The 27338-nt window shown below is 36.8% G+C and overlaps 2 protein-coding genes across 2 annotated transcripts; one reads left to right on the plus strand and one right to left on the minus strand.

Annotated features, from left to right (window-relative positions):
* Positions 1-1314: 1314 nt before the first annotated feature.
* On the plus strand, positions 1315-6862 carry znf518b (zinc finger protein 518B). The gene is made up of 2 exons (XM_073820980.1): positions 1315-1558; positions 3504-6862. The coding sequence occupies exon 2, from the start codon at positions 3625-3627 to the stop codon at positions 6289-6291; it is 2667 nt and encodes an 888-aa protein (XP_073677081.1). The 5' UTR covers positions 1315-1558; positions 3504-3624; the 3' UTR covers positions 6292-6862.
* A 609-nt stretch (positions 6863-7471) lies between these two features.
* Positions 7472-25257, minus strand: LOC141288813 (uncharacterized). The gene is made up of 16 exons (XM_073820981.1): positions 25214-25257; positions 25080-25134; positions 20785-20831; positions 20657-20699; positions 19112-19174; positions 18065-18099; positions 17770-17789; positions 17512-17685; positions 17185-17209; positions 14582-14603; positions 14455-14506; positions 14333-14361; positions 14172-14263; positions 8074-8151; positions 7835-7990; positions 7472-7750 (listed from the first exon to the last, which is right to left on the minus strand). Exons 1-16 carry the CDS (start codon positions 25217-25219, stop codon positions 7595-7597), a joined length of 1053 nt encoding a protein of 350 aa, XP_073677082.1. The 5' UTR covers positions 25220-25257; the 3' UTR covers positions 7472-7594.
* Between the last annotated feature and the right edge of the window lie 2081 nt (positions 25258-27338).

The raw sequence follows: 27338 nt of genomic DNA on the forward strand, positions 1-27338 counted from the left end.
TGTGATGAGTTCATTTTACCAGACTTAAAATAACCAGCTAAGAAAGAAAAAAAACAGCTGAAAACAGCCTAAACTGGTTGACTGGTTTTAGCTGATCAACAGGCTGGTTTTAAAGGGGTTTTGGCCACTTCCTTAACTGAGCATACTGGGAGACCAGCTACTTCCAGCTTAAACCAGCCAAAACCAGCTTTGACTGGTTTTAGCTGTTTTTTCCGGCAAGGATAGGAGTCAAATCTAGGTCATATAACTGAAAAAAAATAATGATTTAGTGCTACAGCAGCATTCAGTTCACCTGGAACAGCAGCTTCAGTTCAGAAATGGCTGCTAGATTGTACTAGATTTGCAACTTTCCACTGCAAACGCAGCACTGAAGCACTTCTGAAGCTGCATCTTCGCACAGACGGTTTAATGCTGCTCAGAGGTGGCGTCAATGCATTTACACAGCAATTACAGCCGTTTCCTGTGGTACTAGAATCTGAGGTGGATCAGAAAAAGCGTAATTTAGGCTTCGATGTTGCTTTGAGTAACACTGGATTTTGAGCAGGCATGGTGCTCAGCCCTGTTGAAAAAAAACAGCATATGCTGGTTAGGTTTTGATGCTGATTTTATCTGGTTTATGTTGGTCATATTGCTGGGCAAGAACCAGCATAAACCAGCAAAGGACCATCTTAAACCAGCAAAGGACCAGCATAAACCAGCAAAGGACCAGCTTAAACCAGCAAAAACCAGCAAAGGACCAGCATAAACCAGCATACCAGCATCAAAACCTACCTAACCAGCATATGCTGTTTTTTTCAACAGGGAGATGCTTTTAAAAACGAAACACATTTGTCTTTATGTTTTTAAACATCACTGTTATTCATTCCATATGGGTTTAAATGTGTGATTATTTATCTTTTGGAGTTGTGTGTCATACATAAACATCAACTGCTGGTGATTATAATCATCTATTTTTTTTTAACAAATGGGTGTGGCCAGTATAACCAAATAAATATAGCTATTTATTACTAAGAACCATTATATTGTAACAATCAGGAGGTGTGAAGTTTGTTCTGTAAACTGGAATGGATGTGAGTATAAGCGGACACACTAAAGTCAACATAACTGTCGTGCTGCTGTCTGTTTTTCATGACCGCCATCTTGGCTCGTGTTATGCAACCGGAAAGGACTGCAGTGCTGATGAATCTACTGACTACAGCGTCAGATGAATCTACTGTATGAACCAGACGGTATTTTACTAGAACAAACGCTCTCATGTTCATTTCCTATCATCAATCATGGTTATCGCGAGCAAAAACTTATTTTTGAGCCGAAAGCTCCTCTGCGCATTCTGAAATGCGGGTGCCCGCGTGAGCTGTAGAGCTCTACTGCAGCCAGCAGCCAATCAGAAGCGCGCGTCACGTCACGCGTTCCGTGTACCCGCACCCACATTCACCCTCTGCGCGGTCACAGCAGCAGAAAGCAAACAATGCATGCAACCCTGGTGAGAAAATAAAGACGAACGGACGAATTGAATACATCCGTCGCTCTTTCGAGAGGAGGACGCTTTGAACGCAAGGTCAGTGTTTGAACGCATTGTTGTTTTTGCGCGGTACACGCGTCTTATCGGCGGCGTGCGGGGCTCGGTTGGGCTCGTCACGCGCACACGCACCCCTTCAGGCACTGGAGAACTGTACCAATGCTCTTCTTATTTAGATCCCCTTGGGGAATGAGGAATTACTGTGTGCTGTTTATCCAGTCAGGACAGGAATCTCCTCCTGATGAGAGAGCAGTAGATCTGCAGAGCTGAAGATCAAACTGAAAGAACCATTAGATGCTCATTTTAATGGATTTCAAATGCACTGCAGTTAAGACCTAATAAATTGTACTGCTTGTCCTGTGAAGGAATTCCTCAATTTGTCCCTGGCTTCTTTCTTTTCTCAAAAACTGCATCTATTTGTGTTATATTGCATGCATTTATATTATTTATAAATTTGTGTGGTTTTATGCATTGTTGAGAAAATAAAAATCCAACCTAAATCTCAAAGTGTGTTATTGCATTTACTATACTACTATAAAGTGATTTGTAGTTTGTAAGTTATAGTGCAACTAGCATTCTATTACTGTCATTAATACCAATAACTTCACCAATAAATATGAAATTTACAGAAAGTGTTATTATTCAGTGTTTGTGATTTTAACCAGTAAGTTGGAAAGCCAAATCAAGAACATTGACCTTTTTCTTGCATTAAGAGCTGATTGGTAATACATAAACATGTCTTATTGTACTTGCATTTGATTTTATAGTCAAATGTTGGTTTCACACTGGATTTGTATATAAAAGTATTACTTGAACTAATAATGGTTGAGCACATGAGCTAGTCATTTGTGACCAGTTTTGAATGTCAAAAATTAATTTGATCAGTATTGTTCAGCATGGTCTTATGATTGTTCAACCCAAATTTAGTGAAGCCAAAAAAACTAAATAAACATGAAAATTAAACTTTTAAATCAGCAGCACACAATTGGAGGACGAAGAGTTTTTATACTAAAGCATTCAAACAGAAAATTTGCTTTAAAAAAAGTTAGATTTCAAGCTGATGGGGGCGCTAGAGAGTTTGATAGGTAAACCCCAACGCTGGCCACTGGATATTTCAGACCATGTTTTATCCCTGTATATTGATAACCTAAACAAAACCTGGTCCTGATTGTCTTGGGTGGTTATTTCAGTTTGTTAGCGTTTGCTTTTCCAAGTCTCTATGATATTCTGGTCTCTATTGAGGGTTTACACTTACGTACATCACCGTTTGGTCCGTTACCCAGATGTGCGGCCATATTGGAGATACTCGGATGTAAACAACAGCATTGATAGCATGGTTAATGTAATACTGAGCTACATTGTTCTGCTGCTTAAACCACGGAAGCTGCTCAATCATAAAGAGATGCACTTCGTAAACAGAAAAAGGGCACAGTATTAATTAAGATATTAGGTTAAATAATTTTTCCAACCTGACCGGAAATGATAAGAACAAACACGAATGTTGTCAATATTCTTGCTCTGGAAATCCTGGTTCAGTTTGGCCAACCACAAACGCCTCTTCTTGATTTGTTATAACTTTTGACAGTCTATAGTACGCCAAATGTTTTTCCTGGTCCAACCGATTAATACAGGACAAAACATGACAACTGACCCTTTTCAGCAGCAATAATCAGCAAAATGCGTTCAGTTTAATGGCATTGTTTATGTAAGTGCCGCCAATATGGCCGAATGCTTACGCATAGTGAAAACACTATATGGTTGATTTCCAAGATACCTTGAGAAAAGCTTCCACTTTCAAAATGCACTAGTGATTTGAACATCATGAATTGAGTCTTTAACAGTGTTATTATTAGGAATTTACAGATGCATAAATTAGAGTTGTTGTACTACGAAACCAATAAAGTGTGCAAAAAATGGCAACTTCTTTGAAATGTATGCATTTCTAATTTTCCGAAACACTCTTTTTTTCTCACCCATTATGCAGGTGTAAACTGACGGCATACCAAGCCCAAAGAAAAGGATCCTTACTTATGAAGAAACCACCAATGTGGATGACTTATTCTGTGATTTTTGGACTGTGGGATTGTTAACCCGATGTCTCGACCATGCGTTCACAACAAAGTTTCATCTCATTTATGAACAGCAAGGACAGTGCCATACCCAGAAAAGACATAGATCGCCTGTTCTGTGAAAAATGCCGCTTTTCCACCAAGGACACGGACCTGTTCGAGAGGCATGTGTCCCATCATAAGGAGGTCACGTTCTCCTGCGCGCTGTGTAGCCATGTCTCCTATTCTAAAACGGAGTCTCAGAAACACGTAGTCTCGCACACCGGTTCGTACCCGTATAGGTGTAGCTTCTGCTCGTACGGAGCCGTGCGGAGAGATTACATGGTGAAGCATATCCTTCGTATACACAAGAGACATGCGGAAGAAGGCTTCATAACTGATTTCACTGTAGCTACTCAAGACGGACATCCATCTGTTGCTGACGATCTCAGGATTTCAGATTGGTCAGAAAGAAATGACCAGTGTGCAATTCCCAATTCCCATGTCGAACACCCCAGTGTAAGTCAACCCAACCAATCATCTGTTATTGGTAAGACAGTGAGCCAAACCAAGAGCAATCGCGCGCGTATGACCTACAGTTTCACGACGCCGTGCATCACTAATACAACAGGCGTCGTTCCAGTTTGTAAGACTCAGTTCACCGGTGCCGTTCCTAGCTGCGCTCCAAGCGCGAGTCACACGTTAGGCAACGTGCCACAAGTAGTTCTAAGATCGAGGGAGGCAAACGGCAACCTATCGAACACTCTAGTCTGTGCCGATGGGAACAACAAGGTGGCTAGTAGCAGAATTATTTCACAAAAACGTATTCCGAAAGCCACGTTCCCAAGAGTCCAAGTTAGCTCTACAGAGCCACTACAGCAAAGCCCAAGGGTTGATTATCTGGAAAAGGCTATGGCTGCAAAAACCATTCCCAGAGTCCAGGTCCGAGCACCTGTTGAATTGAACACTCCACTTAGAACACTGCTTAATACGCCGTTATCCAAGAGGAATATCCAGGTGGATCAGAGGGCTGGTCAGTCCACAACAAGGACTAACATTGGAACTCAGAAACCAGTTGCGCCTCCCAGCGGTCCAATCAAAACTCCACTGCACTCCAATGCAGAAAAGAGCAATCAGTCAAGAACGAACTCCAGAGTCCCTGTAGAGACATCCGGCCCATTATCCAGTGTCCAAGTGGAACTGTTAGCACCTTTGAACCAGCCGATTCAACACAACAAGCCTTTGACCGTGTCCTGCCCAGAGGAGATCAATATTCCTGCCGGGTGTTTGGTGGAACTGGTTGAGGTGAAAAACGTCAATGGGACTCGTGAGCTGGAGCTACGGTTGATTCCCCCCAATGGAGTCCCTCAAGACCAGAAGAGCAACACGGATGAACCTTCACCAGCCGCAACTGGAGGCAAGCTGTCCTTCAAATGTCAAGTTGCCAAAGGGTCTCCAGTCAGCCCATCCACGTCTTCAACTTCTCACAAGGTCAAACAGCAGCGGCCTTCAGCGTGCACCAATGTTCAGACTATCACAAAGACTGTTCATTCACCACACAAACCAAAGTGTTCATCAGAGACGCCAGCCAGGAACAAACGCAACCTGAAGACCAAGGATCCAGAGATTATCACACTCGAGGCTCCAAAATTAAGCTCTGAAAGCCTTCCTGTGATCTCATCGGTTTTCTCTCTCTGTCCTACACCTATGTCAACTCAAAGCATCTCAAAGTCCTCGCCAGAAACGCAGCGCTGGACAGTGGCAATGAAGGAGCCGAAGGATGAGATGAAGAGTGCAGCGCAATCGCTGGTCTGTAGTATCCTGATTAAAAAGGAGGAAACTGAGGAGAAACCCAAAGGTACTTCTTTGGGTTTTAAAGAAACAAAGATAGAGGACGAGTCTAGTGAAGGCTCTGTAATATCTAAGACTCGCAGAAAAGTGAAAACATCAGCGAAAACTCTAAACACAAGTAATTTAAAACAAGCACCAATTTTGACTCAACCAGTGGTCGTGCCAAACCAAAGCATCGTTCCATCAAACAAAGACATTTCACATCAAGAACGAGACCCTGGAAGGAACTCGGATGGCCAGCAACAGCATTCCCGTGCTTCCAACATGTATCCAAAAGTAGCTTTGTTTAGGATTCCCAGTTCTTTCTTGGAACCCACCAAGAAGCTTCCAGAAGCACCAGCACGAGAGGAGAGTTTGACGGCACGACCGGTTCTTTGCTGCACGCTCAGCGAGCAGAACGTGTCCGGCGGTCCTGAAGTGGCCATCAAGCTGATCCTAAAGAGAAACCTTTGTGAAAGCCAAGAGAAGCACCAAGATTCACCACCACGTAAAAAACACAAGAAAGAAAAGAGAAAAGTCAAGAAACGCAGGTCATCAACAGTTGGGATGAACCTTCCTCGCCTCTCAACCAAAGGTCATGAAGAACTGAGGTTAACGCCTGTGAAAGCAGATCAGCGCGTCAAGCTTCCTGGACCGAACCAGCCGGTTGTTGTTCTGAACCACCCCTATCCTTCAATTCAGACGGTCAACGTTGGCGTCCAAACCCTTAAGAACTGTAAGTGGATCAGCTCAATGGATCACGAGCAGGAACAGAGAGAACAAACGGTGAGGAAACAGCCTTCATTCAAGATGAAACTCAAGAAAGTTCATGGACAGAAGTATGAGGTAATCGAGTTTGTTCTTAAGGGAGTCTCGGAGAAACCGCTCTCGTAAAAACAGCTGCATTCCATCGTAGATATTTCTTCTATGCTTCTATTGATTTTTTTAAGACGGTGCCATTTTAGAAAACCAGTTAAAGCTGGTTGGTGGACAATGGTAGTTCTGTGCCAATAAACATTTCCTTAAATGCTTTGCTGTTAGACGGACCAAGTATTAGCTGTTCAGGTCATATCTACTATTTTTTTCAACGTTACTTACCCAGGGCCTGCAACGGCCCACTTGACTGCTGCAAAGACAAACATGCTCATATGCTGTATATATGTGTGTATATATATAAAGATTTTTTAAAAAGTGAAAATTGAACTGCCAACATGTAGAAGTTATTCTTATGAAGGTCAGAACTCTGAAACCAAGAGGTTTTGACCAACACTGATGTCTGTTATAGTTATTTGTCACAACTGTACAGGATCTTTTCAGATGGACTTCATGTCCGTATACGTCTTACATTTGAACTTTCACATGAAACCTTCACTGAAATCATTTCATGTCGTCTACTGTCACTTTTAATCATATTATGAGCACGTCAGCATCAGTAAGTAAATCTTTTCTGATTGGTGTGCAGTGATTCACTGGTGATGTTTGGTTTGAATCCACAATCACATGCTTGGTCTTTGTTGGGTGAGGCTTTGTCATTTGTGAAATTCAAACGTATGACGTACAGTAAAAGTGTTTTCGCAAACAAACAAAAGGTTTGCGTAGATGAACTCAGCATTTCACTGCAAACTATAGCACAGATGTACACTCTTTGTCTATCATTAAACAGTTGATGTGTTTATCTTTGTAAATCTACCTCATGATCAAACCAGTAAAACGTTTTCTTTTATTACTGTTGACGTTGCGTAAAGTTACAGCCGAACTGTAGAGCATCTGCTTCTTTTTAAACAAACTAAACGTGTGTCATGAGTTTGCCAAACTATAACCTGTACATTGTTCTTCAAGGCTTTAGAAGCATAATATCTATTTTTAAATTATTCATAAAGAACAGAAAATGTTAAGTGTGATTAAATAAAAATGGAAACAGATTAAACGTTTCTGGGAAAATGGTTGTTGTTGTGTGTCTGCATTCAGCCAAATATTCACTTGCGCATTTTAAAATGTCCAAAATATTCATCCAGATAGATATTTGATTACTACACAGCCACGTTATTAAACAAAACAATTGTTCTTCTTTCTATCAGATGAGCTCTTTGGTTCTTCTTTTTGAGTCCGTTCCAGTCAGACTTCACTCAAAAAGTCTTATAAAGTTAAAAGGTCAGTTATACGTCTCAGAGATGTTGCGGTTTGTCTCCATTTGCTCTTATGTCAACAGCTCTGTCAGGTCCAGCTTCGTGATTGGGTACATCAGCACGCACTGCCTCCTCTGATTGGCTGCCGAGGAAGATTTCCGCCCGTCAACGAGAACGATGGGAAAAATAGAATGGAACTTGATGATGTCCGTAACCGAATCAAACCTCTGAAAGACAAAAAGTTGAGAGGTGATGGTGACGTACCATCTCTAGTCCGCCGTAACTCAGCGTTGTGTATGTGCGTAACTCACGTCATTGGTTCTCAGTCCCGTTCCCAGAGTGTATTTGTTGATATCGTCACTGAAGCGGATCTGAATGTTAAACACTCTTTTGTCGTAAAACACAGCGAGGACCAAGGGCTCGTGGGTAGTGTTCTTCGAGCAGTCGCGCACCAGAAAGGCTCCTTCCTGTGGACAAAGTCAACTAAACAGTTCTTGTGTCGGTGAACTACTAAAAAACAATGTCATGATGTTAGAATGAAATGATTTACCCGGTTGACCAGGTGAAGAGCGTGTTCAGCGTCCACACGACTGACTGCACCAACATACCAGTTCTGATCCGCCAATCCCTGCACAACAGACGTCAGATGGAAATCCAATATATATCTAAATGCATTTTATTGATCTTGTTGTGAACGTCTGTTCAGCCATACACCACATTCAGAATAATAACTGAAGTTCACTTCCAGAAAAAAAAAAAAAAAAAGTGTACAGAAATGTACTCACCCCTTGGCTTCCAAGATGTTCATGCCTTTCTGTTTTCAGTCTTAAAGAAAAAGTTTGAGGAAAACATTTCAGGAATGTTCTCCATATAGACCATTTCAAGAGCTATTCGGCGGCTTAAGTAAGTGATGTCTTTGGTCCTAGGACGTTTCCTGTTAGTGATCGAGCTCATATTAAACAATGACGGGAGGCGTTTGATGCACAGTGGGATTTCGATCATATACATACACAATCCTCCTGCTTAAATGTCTAAATTAAAATTAGATCCTCGTCGTTCGGTGTTTGGGTTCTCCCTCTGGGCCGGAACTAACATTCTGAGACGTGTTTAACGGTAGATTTCCGAGAAACATCCCCACGTTGCGGCAGTGAAGGAGAAGGCTGGATAACAGCAACTCTGGATAATCAGCGCACATTTCGATTCAGGCAAGTAAATGTCGTTTTTAATTAATTTGATTATTTGTATTTTTCTTTCTTACGTTAACTCTTCAAGTTTGATGCAGCATAATTTAAAGGCGCATTTTGTCACTGTTTACATTTTGATTCGTGTGTAGTAAAAAAAGCCAAGTTTTTATTTCTGTTTTATTGCTAAGTGTTATGTGGGCTATAACTAATTCACATTAGTCGTCTAGCTATTTAGTCAGTTAACAAATGCAGTGAGTAACAGTGAGTTAATTCCTACATATACTAATGTATTAAGCAATAATAGCATTATTTTTTTTTAAATATTGTGCATTATAATAAATAATTGTTTTTCTGCTTTTGTCCTTAGGAAGCCATCATCTGTAATGTAAGACACCCAAGGAACAGCTGGTCGTCCTGCAGGGCCACATATGACCTTATGAACATCCAGACTTGTGTACTAGTGTAGTGTAGTACTGACTTTCCAGCGATATCGTATACTATTTGAACTGAACTGATGATGATATCACTGAATTCATTGCTGAACTGCCTTTAACTGAAAATTGATTATCTACAATAATAGTTACTTACACACTATTGTTCTGTTTAAATACTGCAGTTGCTTTGACACAATCTGTATTGTTTAAAGCGCTACATAAATAAAGGTGACTTGACTTGACTGCTGCTTTGATATGTTCCCCTTTGTCCAGAGACTCATTACACCATTTCAGTTCAAATTGTTGTTTCATCTGTTGAAGCATTTTATGTTCATACAAATATTTACATATCAATACATTCGCTGGAAATAAAAAGTTGAAAGTGAGAGAATGTTTTTTGTTTATATACAGTACTGGTCAAAAGTCTTTTATGTTCATCAAGCCTGAATTTATTTGACCAAAAATACAGTTAAAAACTGTAATACTGTGAAATATTACATTTTTAAATTATAAAAAAAAAAAAAAAAAAAAATGTGTGATGCAAAGCTGAATTAGCATCAGCCTTTACACCAGTATTCAGTGTATGTATATATATATATATATGTGTGTGTGTGTGTGTGTGTGTGTGTGTGTGTGTGTGTGTGTAGTAAATGCGTACATAAAAACATGAACACTATGTAGTGTGTCTGTGTGTGCATTTATTAATCTGCAGATATACTTTAATCTAATACAGGTTTATGCAAAACACGGTAGCCAGCATTGAATTGCATTCATCTTGTTTATTTGCGATCACATGATGACTCAGAGCATTCATACCCTGATCTTGAACTGTTCTACAGCAATAAACTTGACCAAACTAAACACATTTTGAAATAAATTAAATAAGTAATAATAGCATGGAGCGCTAGTTTAATAGCATACATTTAGTGTTGCATTGAAACGATACGTATTGTGAAAAGTAATGTACTTATAAATATAAATATTTGCATAGAAATACAGACTGACCAAGCAATGCAAGTGAATAAATCACGATTAACCTCTCCGGATATCTTAGGGACAAAACATGAAGTAAGTTGCACTGTCTCGCTTCTGACTGATGTCATCCATTGTACGAATAAATGTTCGTAACATTTCCGATCGCATCCAGACAGCGATATGCTTTTAGCGCAATCTCCCGTGTACACGCACGCAGCATCGATTAGATAATGAGCAGCTTTTTACCTTAACTGACTTAAAAAGTATGCGCTTGTATTGACAGATGGGAGAAACGGCGCTACCGGAAATGCTGCAGGACCAGACATGCGCAGTAGAGCAGTAGCGTTCCAACGCGCTTGTTATTGTTTACGTCCTTGAAATGGTCTATAGTGGACTTCTATGGTGCCCTGAGTTTGATCTTCCAAAATGCAGTTTAAAAGCAGCTTCAAAGGACTCTAAATGATCCCAGCCGAGGAAGAAGAGTCTTATCTAGTGAAAAGAGTAAAATTTGTATTTTTTTAACCTCGTTTGGCTCATCTTGTCTAGCTCTGCGTATACTCTGTGTGTTCCGGTTCAAGACAGTTAGGGTATGTCGAGAAACTCCCATCTCATTTTCTCCTCCAACTTTAAAATCGTCCTACATCGCTGTGTTCGACATACCCTATAACTGTCTTGGATCGTTTAGAGTCCTTTGAAGCTGCATTTAATCTAGACAAGATGAGCATTTGAGGTTAAAAAGTACAGTATATGAATTATAATTTTTTTTAGAAAATAACTGATCATTTCACTAGATAATACTCTTCTTCCTCAGCTGGGATCGTTTAGAGTCCTTTGAAGCTGCATTTAAACTGCATTTTGAAAGTTCAATTTCAGGGCACCATAGAAGTCCACTATATGGAGAGAAATCCTCAAATGTTTTCCTCAAAAAACATAATTTCTTTACGAAGAAAGAAAGAAAGAAAGAAAGACAGACAGACAGACAGACAGACATGAACATCTTGGATGACAAGGGGTGAGTACATTATCTGTACATTTTTATTCTGGAAGTGAACTACTCCTTTACAGTGTTTTACAGACACTAGGACACATCTCTCAATACTTAGGTCACTTTTGCAGAACTCTTGACACAGTGAGCACAACAGAAGTCTATGTGGGCTAAACTGAGGATCGATTATCATTGTTTTGGCACAAAATGCATTCAATGACTACATCTCTCAAATTTCATGAACTCTTTTCTCACTCAGACACAACAACTGACAAAAATCTTTGTACGTACAGCACATTTTGCACGTGCTTACATACTGTTTTCAAAACCATAACATAATGCAAAACTGAATAAGACAGCAAAATTCAACAGCGATATTTTATTGAAACATATTTCAAATCTAAAAATGCATTAGCATTACTATTGTATCTGTATCAGTGGATGGTGTGTTTACAAATTCTTGTATTTTGGAATTACTTAGAGCAAAAAAATAAAAATAAATAAACAGCATAAAATATTGACGAATTCTGCATCATGTCTGATTCATTCCAGTAACATATATTGCAGTTATAAACAATATATATTGCAATTATAAACAGAGATGTGTCCTTGTTTTACACCAGAAAACACTGTGTAATGCTACATGTTGTTAGTGTTTTTTAGCTCATTGTTTTGTGGGTGACAAAGTGTGTTTGTCGGCTGTCAACCTTTGCTAGTGTTCTGGAAGAATGAGTTTATTTGAGACCTGTGTTTTGGTAGTTGTAGTGCATTTTGAATGTGAAATGAAAGTCGGAGAATTGAGTGAAGAGTTTTGCAAAAGTGACCTAAGTATTGAGAAATGTGTCCTAGCGTCTGTAAAAAACTAAGTATTTTTTGAATGTTTTTGAAAAATCATTTTCTTTACATTGCATTTATTTGATCAAAAAATATAGCAAAAACAGTAAAAATGTGAAATATATTTTTTACAATTTCAAACATTTGTTTTCTATGTGAATATCTGTTAAACTGAAATGTATTTCTGTGATCAAAGCTGAATTTTCAGCATCACAGTCTTTAGTGTCACATTATCATCAGAAATCATTCTAATATTCTGATCTGCAGCTCAACAAACATTTCTGATGATTATCAATGTTGAAAACCGTTCCGCCCAGTATTTTTGTGGAAACCGTTACACATTCAGGATTCACAGATGAACAAAGTAAAAAAAAAAAAAAAAACAGCATTCATTTGAAACAGACATCTTTTGTAACATTATAAATATCCTTACCTTTACATCCGAGCAATTCCATTATAAAAGTATTGATTTCTACTTTATGTAAAACTTTTTAATGGTTCTTTATAATGGTTAAAAATTCAGTTTTGCTTCACAGGAATAAATTACATCTTATAAAATATTAGAACAGAAAACAAGATATTTTAAATTGTAATAAAGTTTCACAGTTTTTACTGAATTTATGATAAAATAAATGCAGCCTTGATGAGCGGAAGAGATTTCTTTCAAAAACACTACTAAATCTGAATTATTCCAAGCTTTTGATTGGCAATGTGTTTTATTTATTTATTTATTTTACATTTTCTGTTTTCCATTTAGACTCTCCAAAAAAATATATAAGCATTAGTTTTAGTGCAATTATTAGTTATTATAACTGCAATAAAATAAATTGTAACTAGTTTAAATTAAATGCTTTACATTTTACAAATGAAATGCTGCTTTTTTTCTGTTAAAATTTCAATGCACTAAAATTTCTTGAACTTTGTTAATGTGCTCATATTCAAATTTGCCAGTCATTGCATAATTTTCATAGGTTGTACTTTATTTGAAACCATTTTTATTGGTATATATTTACGCATGTCTTGTTTAGGTATCATATTTTGTGAATAAATACGATGAGTGACAAAATTTGAGTGTAGTATAAATTATTAGGCCTATATGTTAATAGGCTTATAACATTGATACGGTCAGCAATGGTACAAGTAAAATTAAATCTAAAAAAGTGCTATCAATAAGATCAATATTTAGATTTAACACAGTAAAGAAAACATTTTGAAGGCAGTGAAGTTAAGTACTAGTTTGGACATAATAAGTACGTTTTAAAACGGAGACATCCAGAGGTGATACAAATGTTATAAAAACGTTTCTACAACGTTGTGAAAAAGTATAACGACATTTGTCGTATTAAATACGTTATATTTGGAACATTTAAAATGTTAAATTCAAGTATTTTTTTTTTTTTAAATGTAAAGCGGCCAGCGGCAATGAGTTGAGCATGTTTGAGCACGACTTGCCTAAAATAAAATATATAGATAATTAAACACTTTATGCATTTCACAATATTAATTTAAACATTTAATCTATATAAATGTGGCTGTTAGCCGCAAATCCAATCGTTTGTGCGGAGCAGGACATGGAAGCCCCAGAGCGATCACTTGCATTTTTTTCTTAATAACAGTGGAAACCTAAAATACGCCATCATTTTTGCTCATAAAGGAATAATGCATCATTCAGAACTGCAAAAGGTCTACCTTTATTTGTGTGCACTCACAATATCAACCAAACGTTGTGCTTTTGTAAAATAGCTAAAGAAAACAAACATGAGCTTTCTGCCGTCTCTGTCTTACGGAGTGCTTCACAAAAAGGATCCGAAACTCAACAGACATGATAAATAAATCTATAAACTGCCACTTTAAAACGAAAGAATTCATGTAATAAAATCTACTATATTGCATAAAGTTAACGTGAAAATGCCAAATACTAAAGTCAGTGGCATCAAAACCGTCTTCACATTTAACATGAAAAACAGCAATAAATAAAAACTCTGATTTATGAGAAAAATAAAACAATGTTGGCAAAGTTATAGGCTTGTTGGCTTTCCTGAGGTAGGCTAAATGTTATGCCTTTGTTTTGTCTCAAGATGCACACCAGTAAATGTTTTTTCCCCCAAACACTTTCATAAAAATGACTTAAATTGAACAATGTCCTAATCCTGGCTTAGTCTGTGAACCCGGGGTCAATAAGTACCGTATATCGAGGTAATAGAGACTAACAAAATAAACTGATAAACAAAAATACCTGTGCGGGTTTGCTGTGGTTGGTGAAGCTGCTGTTGTTTTCTCCTTTAGTAGGCGGCCATTCGTGATTCTGCTGTTTCCTCAGGTGTGAATCTGTAACCAATGCAGAGAGTTTGAGACACCACTGACATAAATCTGAGCGTCTTCAGCTGTGATTCTTACCGAGTGAACCGCTCTCGCTCTCAAAGGAACTGCAGGATCAAACAAACACAAACATCAATTACACACACCATTCCTCTCATGAATGTTGTTAAAGCACAGAATGTTTGAATGCGCTCATGTACCTGTCCAAATCCTGACAGTCCAGATCCAGAGAAAACCTGTGAGACGCGTGACCTGCGGAACAGGTGTGTTATATTACTACACTTTGTTTATCATTACATTATATTACGTTAAGGCAACAAAACTTACTTGCAGATGACGGAGTTTTAACCTGAGGGTGAAATGAAAAATGATTATTAATGAGAATTATCTGACTCTTGTTTGTGTTTCTTGAACACACAAAAGCACCAGACATGATGCTGTAATAGTGATTTCTTTCAATTTCAATATATTTAGAACATCCGTTTCTGTAAAAACACATTTTGTTGGTCAAAATAATGATTAGATGTTATGCATTTGCAGTTTTATATATGCTTTGCTGAAATTAATAGTGTGTTCAACTCAGATTTCCATTGTGACAACATGCCCCGCTACGGGGTGGACGTTATTAACTGTGATGTTTGGTGTCTGTCTGTTCTTTTCACAGCTCTTCCCCTTTGACCTACATGTGAAATAACTCTTCACACACTCCCAGCCATGCGAGACATTTCTGAAACCGTTCTCAAGGTTAACAGGCCTGGGCAAGTCTGAGAGAGTCATTGAAAACTGTTTATCAGTCACATGACTTCATTGTTTGTAGCCGAGGAAGACTAGAGTGGATGAAGATGAGTCAGATATGCGCATGTTTGGTAAATGCATGTTTAATCTGTTCATTCATCCACTCCATTTCGAATGTCTCTGTTCAATAATAAATGAATATGCATGAACTGTGTATCAGTCCAATAATGTCTGAAAACTGAGCTCAACCATGTGTGTGTCAGTTCTTCCTATGATTCTGCATTCTTTAGTGAGGGAAAGCGTGAACTGCTATCACTGAATCATCTTAGATTGAGACATCCAGTCTAACAGTGTTGAAACAGCTCTAGTAACAAATGTGACAACTTGCCCCACACTCCTTTACACATTCGATTTTTATTAGGGTTAGGGATAATTATCAAAAAAAAAAAAACACCTATTACTCCTGAACGGAATGAGATATCTTCACCAAACTCAGAACACTCATGTAAGAGCTCAATCCGAGGATGCAGGACAAAAATCGCGGAGCTTGTAGCTGTAACCACTTGGTGGCGCTATAAGAGAAAAAAATATAAAAATAGCTATACCTATGTAACCATTTGTCCTATCAACATGAAAATCTCTGTGCATGGTCTCGGGTCAAAGTGCCACAAGTGTCTAGAAGGACATTTGCGTATCTCAAAAAACCTGGCCACCATTGGCCGATGAAGTTTGAACACCTGTTAGACGAGGTTAACGGAGGTTGATTGGAATGAAACTTGGTGGGCCTGTTTGACTCACAGCTGCTAAGGTCTGTGAAAAATTTGAAAGATCAGCATTTTTTCAAGGGCATTAACGATTGTGCATTACATGGTTTTCCGCACATACACGTGATATCCATATCAGATGACAGAACTCCTCATTGGAGGAGTTAAATGATTGTTATCGCTTGTTAAATGATTGAGGTGTCAAAAACCTACTTTTGCGAAGTAGTCCTAGATTTTATTGCTCAATCTGGAGAAAAAACACTACAGTACTATTTTTTTGGGTCAATGATTATAAAAAAAAAAAAGTTGAAATGTACTCTTTGGGAAGCTATAGCAGGGTTGTTTAGAAAAGGGGCCTAATGTACCCAGAACCCTATAAAGCCTAAAGAAAAACTCAAAACTTCACAAATCCTGGTGAGCACATTTGACAGGTGATTCTAAACTAGCATGCAAAGTTTTAAGGAGAAGCTGCGCTATAACAGTCATAAACAATACAAAACATAATATTTATATGATAAATTACCTGTATTCGCAAAAAAAGGCTTGCTACATAATGTCTGTTTTCATATGTGCTTAAATGCCTTAAGGCAAGACACTGCAGGTGAATAGGGTAAAAAAAAGTTAACTAATAGTTATCACCTTATTTACTCAGTTGATTGATTACATTGATAATTGCACTTTTCAAACAAGTTTTCTAAAATGTTAGGTTTTAATATGCAAATGATCCATTATTTAATCAAAGATGCGCTAATTTGCATACATTTCTAGAATAAAAATCTAAACACTGGATGAAGTCATTTTCAAAATTCTTGTTGAATTTTTTTTGACATATTTTTTTTCTCATTTTGTCACTCCATAATTCAGAAAATACTTAGAACAGGCAGAAAATGGGCAATAAAATCTATAAAATCAAGCAAATTATATATGAACAAATCCCTCTGTATGAACCTTCATGATATAGACAGGAATAAAAATGTAAAGTGTGGTGTGTGTAAGTGCTGCTGAAGTGGAGATTTATGGCTCAGTGTAGGAGAAAACACTCTTGGCCTTTAAAAATATGGATTGTAATTGAAATCTATTGACACAAATAGATAAAGTACTATAAAAGAAAGACTTAACTGTGTCTTTTGAATGTTTTCTTTCCACTAGTCTGAAAAAACACTTTATGAAACAACAAAAAGCCCAAAATCTCAAACTTGACAGGTGCATGAAAAAACAGTGTTTTTGCCTGCAGTGTCTGCCCTTAAAGCGCTTGAACTCCAATAATCGCTATATTTTCTAGTAAATACTGTTCTATGTTGAATAGCCTGATACCGGAACAAGTTATTTGTAAAAAGTGAATAAAAATGTATTTAATTTGTTTCTTTGACTTTGACTGATTGAATTTGTTATATTTAGGTGACTCTGTAAAACAGCACAGAAATGACTTACATTCTCTGGCTCACTGGGACTGGGTCTGAGATGAAACACAAACACATGAATCAGACAGTTTACGTGTGTACACTGTGTACAATAAAGCTTTAAAAGGTTCTTCAAGCGATGCCATAAAATAACCATTTTTGGTTCCACAAAGATCCGTTCAGTCAAAGGTTCTTTAAAGAACCATTTCTTGCTTACCTTTTGTCAAACAGAAAGGTTCTTCAGATGTTGAAGGTTCTTTATGGAACCATTTGGACAAACAGGTTCTTCTATGGCATCGTGAAGCAGCTTTATTTTCAAGAGTGTGTGTGAGTTTCTGCAGGTGTGTGTGGGACTGACTGTGTCCAGACGGGTCTGTTGTGCTGTTGTTGTGTTCTGGTGTGTGGTGATGCTGGAGCTGGTCTGGATGGAGGAGACTCATCAAACTGGTCAAACTGGTCTGGATAGTTGGTGGTGGTCTGTAGCGGTAGAGGCGGTAAACACAGGTGATCTCTGGGTAATGATTTCACCGGCCTGAAAGCACACCACAGCATTAATACACTGAACACGTGTGTGTTTCACAGGTGTGTGTTTCAGCCTCGTGTATTGTTTGATTACCTCTCTGGGACTGCGAGAGCCTGTCATGAAGAGATTGACACATATGATCATCAGTACAGAAATACAGAAACTCATTCAGTGCAGAATGTGATTCAAAATAAGACTAAAGAAATCCTGCATAAACCACCAATCAAACGTTTGGCATCATCTTGAAAAAGTCTGTTCTGCTCACTAATGCTGCATTTATTTGATCAGAATAAGAGTCAAAACTGTTGAATGTGTTCAGTGTTACTGACTCCAAACTTCTGAATACTGGTGTATTTATTAATAAACAGAAGTCAGATGTTTACTTTACCCTGTCAGCAGATCCCATGAGCTCCAGTCGTCCATCTGCAGACACACAATCTCTATTCAACACAAGCTCAACTGCCTTATTACTCTTATAATGTGGATACACGACCAGTCAAACGTTTTTGAACAGTAGGATTTTTAAGTTTTTTAAAGAAGTCTCTTCTGCTCACCAAGCCTGCATTTATTTGGTCCTAAAATACTGCAAAAGCAGCATTATTGTGAAATGTTTTTACTATTTACATGAACTGTTTTCTGTTTTAATATTTTTTAAAATGCAATTTATTTCTGTGATTTCAAATCTGAATTTTCTCCAGTCTTCAGCGTCACATGATCCTTCATAAATCATTCTAATATTCTGATTTGCTGCTCAAAAAACATTTATTGTTATTTTTATGTTGAAAACAGCTGAGTAGGATTTTTTCAGGTTTCTTTGATGGATGGAAAGTTCAGAAAAACAGTATTTATCTAAAAAAGAAATAATTTGTAACATCATAAATGTCTTTATCATCACTTTATCATTCATATCTTTATCATCAATTTAACGCATCCTTGCTGAATAAAAGTACTAATTTCTATACTTTCCAAAAATATATATACTGACTCCAAGCTTTTGAATGTTACAGTGTGTAATGTTACAAAAGATTTTTATTTCAGATGGATTTTTCTATTCATCAAAGAATCCATTAAAACAAACGTATTCAACTGATTTAAATATTGATAATAACAATAAATGTTTCTCAAGCAGCAAATCAGTATATTAGAATAATGACTGTAAGTAATGATGCTGAAAATTCAGCTTTGATCACAGGAATAAATTTTATTTTTTATTATTTTTATTTTACATTTTAAATATATATTCAAACTGAAAACAGTTATTTTAAATAGTAAAAATATCAGAATTTTACTGTTTGTGCTGTATTTTGGATCAAATAAATGCAGATTTGGTGAGCAGAAGAGACTTCTTTAAAAAAAAACATTAGAAATCTTTTTGACTGGCAGTGTATTTTCAATAAAACATTGTATGATGTTAGATATGGACAGACAGATGTACCTGAGGAGCTCTTGGGCAGTCTGCCGGGTTTGAGTTCTCTGTGGATAGCAGGTCCTTTACATCCTGTGATGGAGTGACAGATTACAGACAGCTTACTTGCTCATCAGATGCTCATTTGTATTTGGAAATCAACCGAGCTTGACACTCACTATCGCACTGAATATATTGTTAAAGGCTGTTTACATACATTACTGTTCATGTCAAAAAAGAAAACATTGGACTCAATATTGTATTCTATTTAAAACACTCAATAAAACAATTTTTAAAGTTGTTAAAATGACAAAGGTTGACGAAATTATGAAACACAAAATACAGTTTCTCAAAATATAAGTATAGACAAAAACTGATTTTCAAGCACATTTCAAGCTTTTTGGTGTTTCAAGTGTTTTTTCAGACTAGTGGAAAGAAAACACCCAAAAGACACTGTTAAGTCTTTCTTTTGTAGCACTTCATCTATTTGTGTCAATAGATTTCAATTACAATCCATATTTTTAAAGGCCAAGAGTTTTTTCTCCTACACTGAGCCATAAATCTCCACTTCAGCAGCACTTACACACACCACACTTTACATTTGTGTTCCTGTCTATATCCTGAAGGTGTTTACAGAGGGGTTTGTTCAGATATAATTTGCTAGTTTTTATACAACATTATAATTCCCCCAAAATGGTAAAAAACACATTGTTTTCTGAATTATGGAGTGACAAAATGAGATACCCAAAATCCCTTCAGTAAAAACATTTGACTCTAATATGTCAAAATTTTTTGAAACTGACTTCATCCAGTGTTTAAATCTTTGCACTAGAAATGTATGCAAATTAGCACATATTTCATTAAATAATGGCTCATTTGCATATTTAAACCTAACATTTTAGAAAGCTTGCAACACAAAAAATGTTGTGACCCTGGGGATAAGTGTAAATTTTTTCGAAACTGAGATTTACACATCATCTGAAAGCTGAATAAATAGGCTGTCCATTGGTGTAGGATAGGACTATATTTGGCTGAGATACAACTATTTAAAAATCTAGAATCTGAGGATGCAAAAAAAAAAAAAAAAAAAAATCTAAATATTGAGAAAATCACCTATAAAGTTGTCCAAATGAAGTTCTTGGCAATGCATATTAATGATCAAAAATTAAGTTTAGATATATTATAATGGGAAATTTACAAAATATCTTCACGGAACATGATCTTTATTTAATATCCTTATGACTTTTGGCATAAAAGAAAATCGGTAATTTTGACCCATACAATGTATTTTGGACGATTGCTACAAATATACCCAAGACTGGTTTTGTGGTCCATGTAATCAATCAACTGGGTAAGTAAGGTCATAACTATTAGTTAATGAATTCACCTGCAGTGTCTCACTTTAAGTGATTAAATCTGTATTTTAAAACTACATTGAATTGAAACACAGTCCATGTCTGACAGCATGAGTGTGTTGTTTGTGTGTGAATGTGAACTGCTGAAATATAAACCCTGAATGCAGCATGAGAAAAAGTGACCTGACAAACACTGATGTGTTGTTTGTGTTGTGCTCACCTGGTTTAACACGCAGTGGACGAGGAGGAGCGTGCACAACATCCTGCAGACACAAACACACACTCTTACACATCTCACTAAACTACAGTAGACTACACACATTCACACAGACCAACAAACACACTTACTCCTGCACCCATGCGACCTGTAGGAGCTCGTTCAGCAGGACAGGTGTCTGTAACACACACACATTAGTTAGATCAGGGTAGTTGATATATTCCAGTATTAGTGAATAATCAAATGTGCTGAAGGCTGCACTTCATTCATCAAACACTCATCATGGGTTTGAGCTGCACTGACTGATCTCTGCCACTAGATGGAGACATCAGATTCAGTTAAGGCGAGACACTGCAGGTGAATAGGGTACAAAAACACTCAGTTGATTGATTACTTTGATAATTACAATTTTTTGGTATTACAAGTTTTCAAAAATGTTAGGTTTTAATATGCAAATGAGCCATTATTTAATGAAATGCATACATTTTTAGTACAAAAATCTAAACACTGGATGAAATATGTTTCAAAATTATTGTATTTTTTGGTATGTTTTTACAGAGAGATTTGTTCATACATCATTTGCTTGATTCTATACAACATTTTATTTATAGTTTTCTGCCTGTTCTAAGTATTTTCTGAATTATGGAGTGATAAAATAAAATTCCCTCTGTAAAACTGACTCTAATATTTCACACTAAAAAAAAAAAGAATTAAACAAGAATTTTGAAACTGACTTCATCCAGTGTTTAGATTTTTTTTCTAGAAATGTATGCAAATTAGTGCATATTTCATTAAATAATGGCTCATTTGCATATTACAACCTAACATTTTAGAAAACTTGTAATACAAAAATGTTTGCAGTTATCAATGTAATCAATCAACTGAGTAAATAAGGTCATAACATCATATTAGTTTTTTTCTTTACAATATATGTACCTGCAGTGTCTCACCTTAAATATCATTTAATACTTACCGACATTAGAAATCTAGTACTTTCTTACTTTTACTTAAGCAAAAATAATTCAAAGATTTACTAGTGTACAAGAAAGTACTACATTTTTAAGTTCCTAAGTATTAAAGGTAAAACAAAAAACAGCCTTTATTTATGAAACGTTACTTTGTTACTTTTTATTAAATATATATTTTCATGGTTTATAGTGTAATTAGATTCACTGATCAGTGGATGTTGTTTTAGCTTTTATTGTATATTCCTTAGCTCCTTAAATCCTAATAATAAATTAAATGTTGTGCAGTAAAAAGTATGAGATTATGCTTTGGAATGTAGTGAAGTGAAGTTTTCCAAAGAAAAACACTCGGATAAACTACAGATACTTTATACATTTACCAGAGTAAAGTAAAACATAATACTGTCCGCCTTTGTTAATAACTCTGTTGTCTTCTGTAGAGCTGTTTTAGAGCTAAAATTTAATTTGTTTTATCATTTTTCAGCATTAACACCTGTTCATTACTGTGCTACCATGAACATTATCTACACTCTGAAAAATAAAGGTACTTTTAAAGGTTCTTCACAGCGATGCTATAGAAGAACCATTTTTGGTTCCACAAAGAACCATTCAGTCAAATGCTCTTTAAGGAAACATCTCTTTCTTACCTTTGTATAATCTTAAGAACCTTGCACCACTTTTACCACAAAGAACCTTTTGTGAAACAGAAAGGTTGATCAGATGTCAGAGATGCTCACAAGTCTCTGAGCTAGAGTCCAAGTCAAGTCTCAAGTCTCCTTATTATATTAAGTCTGTGGTTATAATAAGTGTTGCATCACGAACAGCGACCCATTCAACACTGCATAGCTATATATAAGGAATTCAAAGCATTATGTTATTATGACTCCTTTATCTATTAGCATACAGTATCAGCTTTGATTTTGGTATATAAACAGTGTAAACAGGACACACACACACACACACACACACACACACACACACACACACACACACACACACACACACACACACACACACACACACACACACACATGTTGGGTTTACATGTTTTATGGGGACATTCCATAGGCGTAATGGTTTTCATACTGTACAAACCGTATTTTCTATGGCCCTACACCTAAACCTAGCCCTCAGAGAGAGAGAGGGAGAGAGAGAGAGAGAGAGAGAGAGAGAGTATGTAACACTTGTCCTTGAATGCAAATACTCCACTGGAGCAGTTCTAGACTTGAGTAAGGGAGGTAGATATAAAACTTAGAGGACACCAGAAGTTGGAAAGAAAAATAACTCTTTACTGTGACAATAAATAAATGACATAACCAAAAAAAAAAAGTACACATTGTAATCACACATTGGTGGATGGAGATAGTGTAAATAGCCTCTGCCAACAATGTGTGCTATTTGCACTTAAAGTATAGTGACGCTACAAAGCCGTAAAGCACAACAATAATTAAAACAGCTACAAATTGTGGCAGAATAGTCACTACTCCAATGTTTTATACAATGAAAATTAGTAGCATAAACATATCACGTTATAACTATCATTTATAATATCAGTTATACAGATTCATAGTTTTTGACACATAGCTGCTGTGCTAATCAGCAGATACAATCAAACGCGAGTTCAACAACTCACTAAGATCACCCAAAATTGTTGGTTTAGGAGACAGACCAGATAAATGTTACTATTTCCTCATTTTTGTCGTCTTTGAAATCAAATTTGAACAAGTTAAACACCGTTAATCACTCGCTACTTTTCCTCTTCGACTGTTATTTTCAAATGATGTGCGCTACAGTTGCAGGCGCGCTACGTTCGGATTTCTTAAAGGGGCCGCGTCAGGACAATACCGTGTATAGATGTTCGTATTTCTGTGAATTCTTAGTCACATGTAATAGGCCTATGTCTCACTTCCTGCTTCCGGAACGCGGAGTAGGGTAATAGAACTTCCGGTCATTGCTAGTAACGCTACTGCAACGATAACAACAATGGCAGCAGTTGTTCTTGAAGCGTACCAGGTTGCTCTACGACGAAACACTACGCAAGTCTTGGGTGAGATTAATAAAGAGAGATCTTTTAATATTCTCTGGGGCAGCACTTTCGTTTGCAGTTTGCATTTCAACAAGGAGAGCATCTACGTCTCACAATTGTTCAGAAGAAACTTAAACAAAATACTACACCAACCCGGTTTCCCTGGAATAACTGGGGGGATGATCAGCCCTGTGTATTTCCATGATTGTAAATAAAACAAAATTCGATTAATTAAAAAGGATGTTTTATCTGACACATGCATTACACTTATCTCTGCTATATAAATACACTTGACTTTGACATTCAATAATATCACGTTAAGCGTTTTCTCCCTCATAGAAGCCCATTATAAGGAAACTGCTTAACGTGGTTTAATGTACCTCAACAGCGATCAGGAAAGACCAAACTTCTGTTAAATTTTACTTATAATAAATACTTGCTGCTGTCAAAAGAACGAGCTCTTATTCAGCACACAAAGTGATCGCCCCCCATAGAAGTCCATTATAACAAACCATGTTATGCTTTTTCCTTAATGGAGTTATATAGGGATAAAACGCTTCACGTGATATTATTCACTTTATATGCTGAATGAGATCTCATTCGTTTGACAGCAGCAAGTATTTATTATAAGTGAAATTTAACAGAAGTTTGTTTTCCCTAGTCGTTGTTAAGATACGTTAAACCACGTTACGCTGTTTCCTTAACGGGTTTCTATGAGGGAGAAAACGCTTAACGTGATATTATTCACTTTACCTGTCGATTAAGGACTCGTTCTTTTGATAGTAGTTAGTGTTTGTTCCAAGTAAGGTTTGACAGAAATTTGGGGTTTCCTGGTAGTTTTTTACGTACATTAAGCCACGTTAAGCGTTTTAGAATGTCCCTAAAAAGCTGCTATTTTGTGGGTTACCATGGTTAATTTTGTAGTTACTATGGTTTTTAGAACAAAAAAAAAACATAGTTTAAATATGGTTATTGTAGTAAAACCATGGTTTATTTTGTAGTTACTATGGTTTTACTTCAAAAACCATAGTTAATCCATGGTTACTACAAAAAACCATGGTTCATTTTCGTGAGGCATGGGCAGGTTGTAATGGAGGGAGGGGGATAACAGCGAGCTCATCAGTTGTTTCCTAAAAATAAACATTGTTCAGGAGTCCCGCAGCTAGAGTCGGAGTCGAGTCTGAAGTCACTGTGTGTCTGACTTAAGTCTCAAACTCGAGTCCCCATCACTGTCAGATGTTAAAAGTTCTTTATGGAACCATTTAAACAACAAAGGTTCTTCTATGGCATCGTGAAGCACCTTTGTTTTAAAGAGTGTAGATATTTAAAATACGTGACATTAAAGTAAGCAAAAGTTTTATTGGTTTGTCTCAGCATGTGTTTCACACACTTGTGAGTCATCAGAAACGTTTGATTGATGGGCTCACGTACGTACCTTCATCCAGGTGTGTGTGTGCGCGTCTGATCCGCTCTCGTCTGTTCATGTCATCCTGAGAAATCAACACATCTGATCACTGACACACACCGACATCTATTACAGACCAATCACAGATGAAATCAATCACTCACCATCATTAATGGAGACGCGTCATCATCTCAAACCCCTCCTGCAGACACACAACAGACAGCCAGTGTCAACACTTTGTATGTCAGTGCTTTGTTTCTAACTCTGAGGCCTTCAGTCTAAAGTACACTCTTAAAATTAAAGGAGCTTCAAAAGGTTGTTCAAACGATGCCATAGAAGAACCATTTTTGGTTCCACAAAGAACCATTCAGTCAAAAGTTCTTTAAAGAACCATCTCTTTCTTCCCTTTTTATAATCTGAAGAACCACAAAGAACCTTTTGTGAAACAGAACGGTTCTTCAGATGTTAAAGGTTCTTTATGGAACCATCAGACAAAAAGGTTCTTCTATGGCATCGTGAAGCACCTTTATGTTTAAGAGTGTATGTCAAAATTCTGAGAATGACGTCATTTTACTTTTATTACTAGATTTGAGGATAAGAGTGATTCATAACGGTTCCTAAGTGTTAAGACTAGATCTCATCTCTTTAATTATTTAGAAGAGCTGGGATTGTATGTATAAAACTTCTCAGAAATGCTCTCAAGAATAGTATTAAAGTTTGACTTTAGTGTCATACAATTCTTAGTAAATAGAAGGAGTTTTCTAAGAGTAGGAGACTTTTATAAAGAAGCAAAAAGCAACTTTCAGTAAAGTCTAAAACTGATTCCTAAATGTTGACTGAGGGGACACTACAGTGCCCTCCAAAGGCAAAGCACAGTAACTACACATTTGGTCAAAATTGAGTTGAGGCTTAAAATGGACTTTGTGACAATTGTTTTGTCTTGTGGCAAAGTCTCCTGTTTCAGAGAAACGAGAGCGTCAACATGTTTGACTAGCTGGTGTAAAAACTTTAAAGGCATTTTTCTCAGTTTCAGTGTTGGCGTAGTTACTGCACTTTGCCTTTGAACTAAGAACTACAATGATGTCAAGCCAAAATCCACCCTTGAGCTCTGAAACAGCCAATAGTGAGCCTGCGCACAGCAGCACACCAATCATCTGATGGAACTAAAATAAAGTCATTTAATTAAGACACTATTCAATATTTCAATGCATTTTTAAAATGCTTTGCATTGTGCAAAATGATCACAAATTATTACTGATATTTTGAAATGTGTCCTTGTTGGAGCAATGATCTGAACATGAGTTCCATCAACAGCTCCATTAATTCCAGGAAAGCCCCAATCCTCATAAAATGTTTTTGCAGCATGGTTTGACGGTCAGTTGGAAAGTCAATGAACTGCCGTATAATAGTGGCCAAGAGAAAAAAAAAGAAGTGTGTTAGTGATTTTGTAAGCATATTGCATATTTGCCTTGAGTCAATTGTTTTATTTCTGATAATATTGCAATGAAACATGACAAATTGTGCAGACATAATTTTTGGCCATGCTGTCATTTAAAGAAATTATGAACACATTCAAAATCAAGAGAGGACCAACAAAATATTAATAACTGATGATGTTGTAGTCAGTGTTAATGTTGACAATTTAGTGATTTTGTCACTATATTCACTGACATCCTTAACCCTTTTGTAACTTTTTTTTTTCAAAAGCCTAGCAACAATTTCCTGTACAAACCTGTTTTAGATTACAGCACTTCCACTGATATATGTTTATGTTATACAGATGAACTCCCCATTATGTCCTCATCCTCATCATCTACATTTAGTGACTGTTTCAGGTACTTTCAGCTGAAAGCAGTTCATTGCACTGATCAGAGTTTTTTGTTTCCTTTCATATTTTGATGGTTTAAGTGAAATGTGAGCTCATTAAAATTCTCTAAACATCATGTTTGGCCACTGTTGTATTTGGTGGGGTTACAGTCACAATATTTAAGACTCTTTGGGCCTGTATTTAAGAATACAGGCCCAGTTCTCTTAATTAGGAGCTGAGACCTAGTCTTAACACTTAGGAACCATTATGAATCACTTTCATTCTTAAATTCTATGAATACGAGTAAAATTACGTCATTCTTAGAATTTTGACACTCAAGACTTTTAAGGCTTTATATATATATATGGCCCCTAGAGAGGTCTTCTAACCTAGTTAGGAGTAACAAGATGGCAGCAAAGAGGAGAAGACACACTATCAAATGAACATATGACGTACTGGAGTTATTGATCTGGAATTGATAA

Source organism: Garra rufa, chromosome 16 (genome assembly GCF_049309525.1).
Source record: "Garra rufa chromosome 16, GarRuf1.0, whole genome shotgun sequence".
Taxonomy (NCBI): domain Eukaryota; kingdom Metazoa; phylum Chordata; class Actinopteri; order Cypriniformes; family Cyprinidae; genus Garra; species Garra rufa.